This window comes from Coregonus lavaretus (genome assembly GCF_964263955.1).
Source record: "Coregonus lavaretus genome assembly, chromosome: 23".
NCBI classification, from domain to species: Eukaryota; Metazoa; Chordata; class Actinopteri; order Salmoniformes; family Salmonidae; genus Coregonus; species Coregonus lavaretus.
In genome coordinates this window covers 13,936,150-13,949,068 of record NC_140010.1, presented here as the reverse complement: position 1 = coordinate 13,949,068, position 12,919 = coordinate 13,936,150, and the positions used below count along the sequence as shown (strand labels likewise).

At 43.3% G+C, this 12,919-nt stretch overlaps 1 protein-coding gene across 1 annotated transcript in view; it reads left to right on the top strand.

Moving 5' to 3' along the window:
* Positions 1–11,797, top strand: part of LOC311098665 (protein Wnt-9a-like) — a gene marked incomplete at its 5' end in the record, with an annotated part of 33,829 nt that extends 22,032 nt beyond the window's left edge. The window contains 3 exons of the mRNA XM_084139199.1: positions 4,223–4,482; positions 4,922–5,184; positions 7,466–11,797. Coding sequence (XP_083995325.1) covers positions 4,223–4,482; positions 4,922–5,184; positions 7,466–7,954 — 1,012 coding nt within the window. The 3' untranslated portion in view covers positions 7,955–11,797. The remainder of the gene's footprint in view (positions 1–4,222; positions 4,483–4,921; positions 5,185–7,465) is intronic.
* Between the last annotated feature and the right edge of the window lie 1,122 nt (positions 11,798–12,919).

Sequence of the window (12,919 nt, the reverse complement as noted above, 5' to 3'; positions counted from 1 at the left end):
CCCACTCCTGGTCGCAGCAATTGACATGGGTGGAGTACGCACACAATTCTCTGACCTGCTCTGCCATCGGTATGTCCCCTTTCCAATGTGTTTATGGATACCAGCCTCCTCTATTTGCCAGCCAGGAAGAGGAGGTTACTTGCCCATCTGCACTTGCTTTTGCCCGTCGATGTCGCCGCACCTGGTCACAAGCCCGAGCCACACTCCTCAGATCCGTTGCCAGCTACACTACCGGGGCCAACCGTCGGAGAATTCCTGCTCCCACCTACCATGTTGGTCAAAGGGTGTGGTTGTCAGCGAAGAACCTGCCACTCAGGGTGGAGTCGCAGAAGCTGGCACCTCGGTTCATTGGCCCATTCCCTATCATAAGAGTGATTAGCCCAACTGCTGTCCGGCTCCAACTGCCTAATTCCCTGAGGGTGCACCCCACTTTCCATGTGTCTAAGATTAAGCCCATCCATGAGAGTCCGCTGGTCCCTGCTGCGCCTTGTCCTCCTCCTCCACGGCTCGTCGATGGTGGTCTGGTTTACACCGTCCGCCGCCTGCTTCGGTCCAGACGGAGGGGTAGGGGTCTCCAGTACCTCATTGACTGGGAGGGCTATGGACCTGAGGAGAGGACCTGGGTGCCAGCTAGTCGGATTGTGGATAGGACTCTCATCACCGCTTTCCACCAACGGCATCCTGATCAACCTGCAATCCGTAGGGGCCGCCCCAGAGGGGTCCCTAACCGTCCTGCCCGCTCGGCTTCCTGTCCTGTGCCTGATCCTGTCTCGGGACCTGTCCCATCTCCCGACCACGGCCCTCCGGCTTCCTCCGAGGATGAGGACGTTCACTCGGACCGTTCGGAGGAGTTCTAGCCCTCCTCCGGCTCCCCTCCTCCCGCCCGGCGTGGTGTTGCTCTTGGGACTTCTGGGGCCGTCCCTTGGGGGGGGGGTTCTGTCATGAGCCTCTCACTCCACCGGGTTACCACCCTAATTTTCTTCCACTCTGCTCACCACTCTCTCTACTCAGCCTAACTAGCTCCACCTGTCCCTGCTCTGCTCTGCTCTAATTACTCTGCCAGCTGCGCTGCATTACCCACTACCTCTCCCAGTATTTAAGGCCCTGTCTTTCAGCTCTCCGGTGTCAGATCGTCTGCAAAGCTCACTCCCGGAACCTGTTTGCTCGCGCTTCTGGCTCACCCTGGTTTTGTGACCCCGGACCTGCCTGATTTTTGGATACTCTTCTGCCCCAGGAGATCCAGACCTGCTTTCTGCCTTAACGACTCCTGACTACTCTTCAATCCCGGTAACTCTGACCAGCCTTCTGCCTTGCTACTACGTATTTTGGATTTCCCTTGAACTGTACTGCTGCCTTGTTTCATTCCGCCCTGTTGTGTCTGTGTCTCCCCCCCCCCAGGACTTCTGGACCACCCACCACCGGCTTCATAGGACGCATCGCTGCCACTGGGGGGGGCACAGACCCAGCACATTGGACGGGATCCCTGTTACCCCTGGAGCCTTCATTCACTCCCTACTTCCCTTTTCCCTTAAGTTTTAATAAACTTTCTGGTGTGACGCAATTGTGGTCCTCTGGTCGTCTGTCTGAACCGTGACACTTTTACTCCCTAAAGGAGAACAATTTCTGTCAAGACACAGCTTGCCAGGTTTCCATTAGAAAAATCCTTAGATGTCAGACAAGTTAGGAAAGGCAAACATGTTTTGAAAAAAATAAGAGATAGGAGCCATTTGACCTGATCTGAGTACACAAATTCCAAAACCTGCCCTTAACCCCACTAGACTGTTGAGATCATATTCTTCATATGGGGCATGCCATGTACATAGTAGATAATGAAAGCACTGTAAAGTATTCAACAGAAAATGTATATAATAACATACCATTGTAAGCTAACATAAGCTAAACATAATAGGATATTGGTATGCTGTATGACTTTGTGGCCATATAGAGGCACCACTCTAGGTTTTGTTTGTCATGATTTTAGACTCCAGGGAAAACTCTTCACAATCAGTTATTATCAGTTCTGAAAGTTTTCTCTCTCTCTCTGTGTAACATGACCTCTGTGACCTCTTCATTGAGGCCGTTTGGCTCTGAATGGTGACAGAAGACAAATGAGGTCATAAAGTGAACATGTAGCACCATTGACTGGAGGAGTACACAGGCAGAAGTACCCAGTAACTCTCTTGAGATACAGACTGTGAATCAATCAGTGTTCACATTCGCTGCAACACGGCCTATGCCTGGGACATCTGGAAGGAATCTCTATGGCTGTGATTTGGTTAATAGTTGTACCCAAATGACTCATGGGCTGGAAATGGAATTGAATAGGTTTCTGGTTCATTGGCATCAGTAACACGCTAGCTAAATGCTAATAGTGGTTGGCTGACTGGCTGTGTCTTGCTCACTCTCTCATTAGCTTGTGTCCTACTATTACAGAACAGGGCTGAATCTTTCCTCACTGAAGAGTTATTGTACGGTTCACTTGTCATAGTTACTCATTAGACTAGCTATCGCGACCTGTTCTGCCCATGTGACTGGTGATGTCTGCATGGGCCTCTCATTGTGCACGGTGTAATCAGAGCATTGTTTTGTGAATGAGATCAGAACTGTGTCATCCAAATCTGACACACCAGATTCACTTGAACATGACAAGTAAACTCAGCTTTTTGTCTGGTGACATGCTAAAGCCATTAGATAAAATAAACCTGTTTTATTAAGATTGATGGAAGGGAAGTTCACTGAAGGCCTAAAGCTAAATGCCAACATTTTGATGGCGGAGGCCAGAGACAGGTCACCGTATGGCACTGAGCAGAGCACTGAAGTTATATTGAGGAGACAGGAAGAAAAACAACCTCTCCTTGTCACCTCCAGAGTAAATCTAATATGTTTATCCCTTATTGATGGCTGTTGTCAGGACAATCCCAGATTGTTTTCAAATATAGCAGATGTCAATATTAGCAGGGAAACGTTGACATTTAAAAGGCATCAAACTCTTTCAGTAATGGCATATTATGTGCCCGGGTCCGTTGTAGGAGTCTGTTTGTGAATTCTTCTGTAAATCCATGTATTCTTCTCTTTCACTTTAATGGTGTAAAAGTGGCTCTGAAATTGCACATAATGAACATCTACCCTGCCAATCCTGTCAGATGGTGTGACCAAAATGGTCACAGGCTGACAGTCATGTCCCCTGCGTCTGTTTGTGAAAGTAATGCTCTGCTTTGCCTATCCGTCACAACCTCAGAACGCTGGTCAGTCAGGGAGGGTTTTGCCAGCTATGCGGCAGACCCCGTGATAGCTTGTGTGTTTTATATACACTTCCTTTAAATAAACTGACGAAAGGAGTGCAACTCTACCACATGTTCTCCTATACCGTGTTTAGAAACTAAGCTTAGCCTCATTATATTTCAAATGAATTGCAGCTCTAGGGTCCTGAATACTGGAAGTTTGTATGGGGATTCTATAATGAGAGTGTAAAGCCTGCTGTGTGATCATGTTTAAATCTATACACCGCTGGTCGCCGTGAGTGACAGTCAGTAGTCCCCAGGATATGGTAAGTCTCCATTGGTTGGCTACTGTTTAGCATGCCTGTGGTGTGACGGTCAAATTGACTGTGTGGGACCATTGTTTTAAATATGTCATATCATGTCCTTTAACCACCCTGTATCAATCTAGCTAGCTAGCCAGCGATGTTATGACTAGAGTCCTTATTGGTAGCTACACTAAAAGAGACAAATCAGCACAGAACGTTCTTCAGCTGCTGAGAACGTGCTATATACACAGACATGGTGAATGTTGATTTCAATCTCCAGAAAACGTTGCATTCCCCGGAACATTAACCATTGAACTCGATTGCAACCTTCAAAAAATGGCAGCCGAATTCCCTCGAACATTAACCAGCTCTGACTTAGACCATAAAGGTCAGCCTTCTGTATTTGGGACTTAGCATACCATTTTCCTGACATTTCCAGTCCACTGTACTGACTGAGTGTTCCGATAGTTGATTTTTCATTCTCCGTACCCCAAAAACGGTGTGTTACAGTACATCTCCCCAGATTGCCAGGTAATGCCTGTAATAAACTTGAGGAAGGCCCTTGGGTCGAAGCGTTGCTAGCAGGAGCACAGCAGGAGCACAGCAGGAGCACAGCAGGAGCACAGCAGGAGCACAGCAGGAGCACAGCAGGAGCATCTGACAGTATCTAACGGGCATCTCTCTCTGTCTCCCCAGACTGACAGGTAATGAACCGCTGTCCATCCTACCGCTGAGCTCCCAACCCGAGGAGAACGTGGGTAGGGCCCACTACAAGCTGTGCGACCGGCTCAAACTGGAGAAAAAGCAGCGGCGGATGTGTCGACGAGACCCGGGTGTGGCCGAGACCCTCATGGAGGCCATCAGCATGAGTGCCCTGGAGTGCCAGTACCAGTTCCGCTTCGAGAGGTGGAACTGCACCTTAGAGGGCCGCTACAGAGCCAACATTTTAAAGAGAGGTAGGGAAAGAAAAGCTTCTCAACTTCATATAAAAATATGCCATTTAGCAGACACTTTTATCCAAAGCGACTTACAGTCACGCGTGCATACATTTTTACGTATGGGTGGTCCCGGGGATCGAACCCACTACCCTGGCGTTACAAGCGCCATGCTCTACCAATTGAGCTACAGAGGACCACATGTAAAATGTTCTGAGTTAGACTTTTTCAGCTTGCAGATAACTCATTTCTGACTTTCATGGGTGGAGGGTGAGAGACATTTTAGCAATTTATGCTGCCATCATTGAATGGTATAACATTGAATGGCCATAGTAGATAGTACAGTAGAGAGTATTTGTTTTGTGATGGCAACTTTCAATGGCTCATTTTGAGTGTCCAGTAGGAAGTTGGTAGCTTATAACTGATATCTGATTCTTCCCCTTGCTCCACATCTCTCCAGGTTTTAAGGAGACAGCCTTCCTGTATGCCATCTCCTCAGCAGGCTTGACTCACGCCATGGCCAAGGCATGCAGTGCCGGGCGAATGGAGCGTTGCACCTGCGACGAAGCCCCAGACCTGGAGAACCGCAAGGCCTGGCAGTGGGGCGGCTGTGGAGACAACCTGAAGTACAGCAACAAGTTTGTCAAGGACTTCCTGGGCAAACGCTCCAACAAGGACCTGCGTGCCCGCGTGGACATGCACAACACTAACGTGGGCATGAAGGTGAGTGTGGAATGGAGCCATGTTGGACGATGCAGTACATTTGATCTTGTTGATTTGTGTGATGGGACCACAACTCACAATTCGTCACAACTGTTGCTGTAAAAAGGACTATATGAATATTTGATGGTTAATTGACTGATTGACTGATTAATTGAGTGATTTAGTTATTGATTGATAGTGGAGTTTGATATATCTAGGCCTGAGTTCTATGGGCGTATTCTAGGGTGAATATATTCTCCTACATACACATCTCTATATAATGTTGGGTTGTTAAATTATTGTTCTCTAAGTTGACATCAGTCTAAAGTCACAGCAAAATGACCAGAACCAGTGAAAATGACCAGAACCAGTGAAAATGACCAGAACCAGTGAAAATGACCAGATAGGAATTTAATGTGACCACGAGAAGAATAACAATGACAGGGTTTTTACGGCTACATTCCAGTGGTCGACAGAGAACCGTTTACCCACATGCTGTGGTTATTAAACAAAACTATAGATTCTAAAGCATCCCACTTAATAGGAAGATAAAAGGCCAGCCTAAATCACTTAAATTGACTGCTAAATTCAGTCAAATAAGAGGCCTCTCGTTAATCAACCTTTGGTTCTCCCTCTCAAATTAGAGAGATAATAGCCTTAATTTGTGCCTTGGCGAGAGTAGACAATTGTTTGTGGTGAGGGAATGAGGGTTTGGTTTTTCAGCTTGGATGTGATTTTAATAGTAAAAACAAAAAGAAGAGAGAATGGTTTTAAATTGTCAAGCCAAAGCAAACTCAAGGTCCTGGCATCCGCTAGCTTTACTCAGATTTTCTCATATTGTAGCCATTTTCATTTTAGTATTAATATAAATGATAGCAGAAGCACACTTCCCCAAATGTTATCAGACACAAAGCTCTCCCCGAAGACCAATGGTGTGTTCTTCCTCTTCAGCTTGGCTCTCCAAATCCATTCTCTCAGGAGATTTTATTTGTGATAAAAGATTTACAAGCTGTTTTCGTTCAGGTTTTTTCTTATTTGCACATGTAGTGAGGTGTACCACGTCCCATATGGAGCACAAATCTTGGAATGTGCTAGGCTATGCATCCCTAGAACATTTCGAAGCTGACATTTCAAATTTTCCTGAACTGAACTGCATGTGTGGCGAATATGCAGCACTTCTTTCTTATCCCCGAAGCAGTTTCCCAGTGTGTGAGAAAATAACCGGAGAGAGTCTGTCCAGTCCAAGCCTCCTTTGGAGAATATGCATTATGGATTTTCACAAAACTTTTTTATGTTGTGGTCAGTCGATGCTGACTGAGCTGTACACAAATGAACCGTTGCCTGCCACAGAGAGTTCAAGCAATGTCGCAACGTGTGCTATTTACTGTTGTGCTGTATTTGACCAAACAACAACCCGTTCACCACCCGAAAATGTTAGTTTGTCGAACATTAACGGTCAGAAGTGGTCTCTCAAGTTCAACTGAGTCCATATTCCATGCCATCTGTTGAATAGATCCTGTTATATGCATTATGAGAAATCTTCAGGTCTCAACATATTTGACGTAAAATGGATTTGTTTAGCTTTCCACTTATTAGCCTAACTGTAGTATTATGAAGTTGGCCTGGTGAAAGAGATGGACCTTAGGGTTTTTTGTCTCCCACATACGTTAAAACAACCCAAGAACAGGGGCCAGGGTCTGGGTATCCTGTCTCCTTCTTTCCCGTGGCTGTGGAACTCAATGGATCTTTTCTTCAGAAAAAGTGCCTCCACTTACTACTAGTAATAACCATGATGACTTATCACAATATTATCACAACAGTATGTATCGTCACTCCCACCTACAAAGATGATCTTTTAAATGATTGCTTATAGTGTACCACATGTTTTGGTCTTTGGTCAGGAACTGATTTCAGTGTGACAATGTTATCATGTAAATTGTTATTATGTTAATGACAGTTTATCACCAATAAGTAGAGCCTATAGATAATCTAACTCTGTGGTGGGAGTATCAGCAGAAAATATCATAATGGCCTCGGTGTTCATCACATTTTAGTACATTGATGTCCTGTGTATGATATGAGTAAAGTCTTCATATTGGAGGTTATTAATTATGATATTAGGATGTATAACATAGACCCATTGTGCTGCAGAAATTACAGGGGAGTGTCTGGGTAGTTTTTCTACCTTCTACCTACAAAGTACAAAGTGGGTCAAAGTTGATATTATGTTGTTCTCAGGCTGTCCCTTTGATCCCCTGTGGTGGCTGACTGTCTGTATGTTCCTCTCCTCTCCCACCACCAGGTGATCAAAGCTGGGGTAGAGACTACCTGCAAATGCCACGGTGTCTCAGGCTCCTGCACCGTCCAGACATGCTGGAGGCAGCTCTCGCCCTTCCATGAGATCGGCAAGCAGCTGAAACAGCGCTACGAGACCTCTCTGAAGGTGGGCAGCTCCACCAACGAGGCCACAGGGGAGGGGGAAATCTCCCAGGCCCGGCCCCAGCAGCAGCAGCCCCCACCGGGCCCCAACAACGACCCAATCCCACGCACCATGGACCTTCTCCACATCGAGGACTCACCCAGCTTCTGCCGGCCCAGCAAGTACTCGCCGGGCACCTCGGCCAGGAAGTGCTACAAGGACAAGAACTGCGACGCCATCTGCTGTGGCAGGGGCCACAATACCCAGAGCCGCGTGGTGACCCGGCCATGCCAGTGTCAGGTGCGCTGGTGCTGCTATGTGGAATGCAAGCAGTGTACACAGAGAGAGGAGGTCTACACCTGTAAAGGGTAGCCCAGTCTTAGAGGAGAGAGCAAGACAATGGAGTGGGAGGACCTTTAGAAGCACTTTGAGGGATTTTCTGTTGTGTGGGTTTGGTTCTAATGCCCTGTGGCCCCAGCCAATGGGGGTTGGGGTTGCAGCAGGAGATTGGCCTTGTCTGACAACCGGGTCAACATGTGTCTCATGCTTTCTGGTTGCAGAGTTGGAGCCTTGGAGAAAGGCTACCTCGCCTATTCAACATCCAGTCAGATGTGTCAGTGAGAAAACACAGCACTTGGCAGCTGTCTCCGGCTAGCATGCTGTTAACGAGGATCCAATATAATGACAGTAATAGTAAAAGACTGGCTTTTGGGCCTTGCCCAAAGTAGAAATGTGTGTGTTGGCAGCGAGTGAGGGTGCAGGGGGGTCAAATGACAACTCATATGGTAATCATGGCAACCATATTCCGAAACTGTTCTGAACACAGGGTGTAAGATTTATTATACACGCACATATTTACACTCACACACCAATGTGTGTATGCATATGTATGTAAATCAATTAAATTGTATTATAATGATATTATACACACTTGCCACTTCTCTGAATATGTTTAAACAAACCACTAACTACACAAATGTTTTGTTGTTTGTGTGTTCTCACTCTCTTTTGCTTTTTAATTTGTTTTGACAAGGCGCTTTGGAAAGCAGCACATTTGTGTCCTTTGTGTCTCTCTGTGGATAATTTATGGACCCTTTGGGACTACTCCTTCACGAGGAGAGAAAACACGTTCATTTGTCTTTGATTCTTTTACACTAGAGGGAAATTGTTGGTGAATACATGTACAGAAATGTATTTTTGTTTTGCCAGTAATTTTAGGCTACTCTTGGCCTTGAGTGAACTCAACTAATGTTCAGGGAATAACTGAAACCACTATACTTATTTGGAAAGAGTAAAAAGAAAAACTGAAAATCTGTACGTAATCGAAAGTTCAATGAGAGAATGGCCTTGCTTTTCTGAGTTTAGTGTCTATTACTGTCACCGTGACAACAGGAGACCACCTGACCAGTAGAGAATGCATCTTCCAATCAGATGACTAGTGCTCTAAGTAACAGCAACTCAACTATGTCACCTTGCTTCTTGGTACTTAGTTAGCCCTCTGTTTAAAAAAGAAAAGCCAATCTTGCTAGTAATAGTACTATAACATTATAAAGAAAACAGCAAACTGTGGGGTACAGGAGAAATGTAACCCCTATTTCTATACATACCCTCTCATATCCTTCCTTCCTCTCTCTACACCCACCATTTGATTGACAAGGATAAATGGTTGAGGTTGAAAATGAACAGTATGGTGCAATAGAAACTAAAATACATCTTGAGATGTTTGCAAAATGGCTTAAACATTAACACCCAGAGCAAATGTGGTCTTTTAGAGATAGTCCTGCTGAAGCTCAAAGTATTAGGTGACAAAGTGTGTTTGCGACGACAAAGCAAATGTATGCTCTAGCTGGAGCCTATGCATTGTCTATCCATTGTTTTGGGCATAGCTACCACAACTCTGTGACTGCAAAGGTACAATCTCCTTTTGTGTTGTTTTGACAGGAATTTTCTCTAAGGCAGGTTACTATTATGTTGTATGACTAACATTTAATATAGGACGTTTGAAGCTTAAAATGACTGGTGGCAAAGGCAGAGCCAACCCTGTAAAACAGCTACAATAACTCGTGAGATCCAAAGTCATCTTTAGATTCCCTTTAGATATACAGTCTTTGCCTTGTTTTAAGTGGGTGAGAATGAACTACTGAGTGAGGAACCCAACATTGTAAGATAGCCCCATTCACGCACTGAAGCCCCAGAAGCCCTTAATAATTTCCCTTTAAAGTATTTATGAATATATACAGTGCAGATGTTTTTGTTTATTGTAAATAGCAATGGTTTATTCTCCTGTGGTATAGAGACAAGAGTGAGGCACATGGTAAAATCTCACAGGGAAGTAAAGAGGAAGTTGGTAGCAATAAGGAGGTTAGGACCAAGATATCTGATGCTGGGAAGTCAAGTGATAAAATATAAGTTGATGCGTAAGGCTAAGGCTAAACCATGAATATGGAATACATTGCTGCTGTAAACTTTTGATTGTAAGTGATCATCAGTAAGTGAAAAACAAGTGCCAAAACGAGTACCAACATTAGTAAATAGCATGCCAATACCCTCAAATAGCTTTGACCATCGGCTATGTTATATAGACTACAGTTCGCCTACAGTTTTAAACCAGGGACTCTCACAGGATTTATATCTGATTCGATCCACCATGATTCAGCCAGAAAAAGCAGCATGCTCTCAGAAGGGAGTCTAGTTTAACGAAGGTTGGTTGGTTCATCCTCTAGAGCTGAATTCCAAACATTTTGAAAATGACGAGGCATGCCAAATAAAGAATGGTCAAAGCATATACATAGAACATAGCACGCTACATGGAAACCATAATGGCTATGCTGAAACCCTGAGCATAAATGCCTGCTTCCCACAGCTTCCACACTCCTCTGCCCAAGACTGTGGTTCTCTACAGTGGTCATTTATTGAATGGATACAAATGGTCAACAGAGTCATGGCGAGAGGAATACAGTATGCACATTGCATGTATTTTGTGTGTTTTATATTGTACATATATACACTTCTAAGTTTTTCAAGACAAAGGACGGCAAGATACAACGGTTGTTTTTCAATGTCATTGTCTTAGTCCTCCATATTCTATTTTTGAACTCATAGCTCTGCACTGTGTAGTTGTCAGTGGATCATGTTTAAAAATCTATTTTGTAGGAAAAATGAAAATAAAATAAAGATAAATTATTTTAAAATATATTATGAGCATGTGTTCAACGTAAATAACGTAAAGTCAAAACTGATTTTATATACTTGTATTTTTTACTCAGTTTATTTTCTTTAGGCTTGTATGGGGGTTTGGCTTCTTTGCGGTGGAGGCTTCAAGAGACATTGAATACTGTAAAGTCAGCATAATTGTTCTTATAGATAACTCTAACATTTGCCGTTCCTAAGCACAAAACAAATCCTAACAAATTTAGTAACTCAACAATTCTAGTATATAGTATATATTCTATATAGAACAACACATCTAAAGGCAATTCTAAAGGCTATTAAATTGATCATAATCAGCTGTTTTATGTAATTGACATTGCACAGTACTACACACGTATTTTTGTAGCATCCCGGTTTGTAGCGTGACCCATTTGTTTGAGGGGTTGGTGAGGGGTACAGTATATGGGTTCTGTCTATACCCAGTAACATAGCCATCTGTGCAGATAAACACACTGACCAAACACAAGGTGGTATTGTATTCCAATTTGGAAGTCGCTCTGGATAAGAGCGTCTGCTAAATGTATTGGTGTGAACTCATTCAACTTTTGGTATATTTTTATTTTATTATTTTATTTTTAGCAGACGCTCTTATCCAGAGCGACTTACAGTTAGTGAGTGCATAAATTTTTTTCATACTGGCCCGCCGTGGGAAATGAACCCACAACCCTGGCGTTGCAAGCACCATGCTCTACCAACTGAGCTACACGGGGCCTGGTATACTCTGATGGTCTTGGAAAGGATCACAACAAATTATATTTAGAGGGTCACATTCACTGTGTACATTTGTGTTAGGATTTGTGTGTGCTTGCTAATAAACAAAACAAACATGTATTACCCTTTGTGATAATACTATACCAACAAAGCTTTGTCTATGTTCACTTATTCATGTCTCATGGGAACCTAAATTATTTTCCTCTACCTCATGTGTATAGCTTTTAGGTATAAACAGATCACGAATGACTGGTAAGAATGTATTTAAGTTATTGAACATCTTTGTATAACGAAGGCAAGAAAATCTGAAATAATAAATGAATTTTTAAATTATTTGAATGTTTGGTCTCATTCATACCCAGTGGTTATATAGCCATTGCTAATAGGAGCTTGGTCCAAGTCTAAGTAAGCAAACAGTAAAAGTTCTACACCACTAATAATCCATATTTCATTCTCCCCATAACTCAAAGCAACTTTTTTTATGTATTTGTTTTATTTTATTTAACCAGGCAAGTCAATTAAGAACAAATTCTGGCCTGGCAAGAGACAAAAGGCTTCCTGTGGGGAAAGAGGCTGGGATAAAAATCATTATAAGACTAAACAGACAATAAAGACACTGGCAACAGCACAAATACAACAGCAAACAAACAGTGGATGTGTGCGTGTGTGCAGGCATCTGCAGTGGTGTAAAGTACTTAAGTAGCTTTTTTGGGGTATCTGTACTTTACTATTTATATTTTTGACAACTTTTTCTTTTACTTCTCTACATTCCTAAACAGAATAATGTACTTTTTACTCCATACATTTTCCCTGACACCCAAAAGTACTCGTTACATTTTGAATGCTTAGCAGTACAGGAAAATGGTCTAATTCATGCACTTATCAAGAGAACATCCCTGGTCATCCCTACTGCCTCTGTTCTGGCAGACTCACTAAACACAAATGCTTTATTTGTAAATTATGTCTGAGTGTTTATGTGTGCCCCTGGCTATCAGTAAAAAAAACACACAAAAAAACAAATCGTCTTGTTTGCTTAATATAAGGAATTTTAAATGATTTATAGTTTTACTTTTACTTTTGATACTTAAGTATATTTAAAACCAAATACTTTTAGACTTTTACTCAAGTATTATTTTACTGGGTGACTTTCACTTTTACATGAGTCATTTTATTTTAAGGTATCATTACTTTTACTCAAGTATGACAATTGGGTACTTTTTACACCACTGGGCATGTGTGTGGTGTGTGTGAAGTAAAACAACGTTCTTCCTTACATAAGGCAATGCAACCTAGTGACATCAGGTGACAACTAGAAACAACTACATGTCTCAACAACCTGTTCATCTATTTGTCCTTTGAACTCCTCCAGGGACACCAGGTCCTGGAGTTGTATGTTAGCTTGGAGGGAATTCCAAG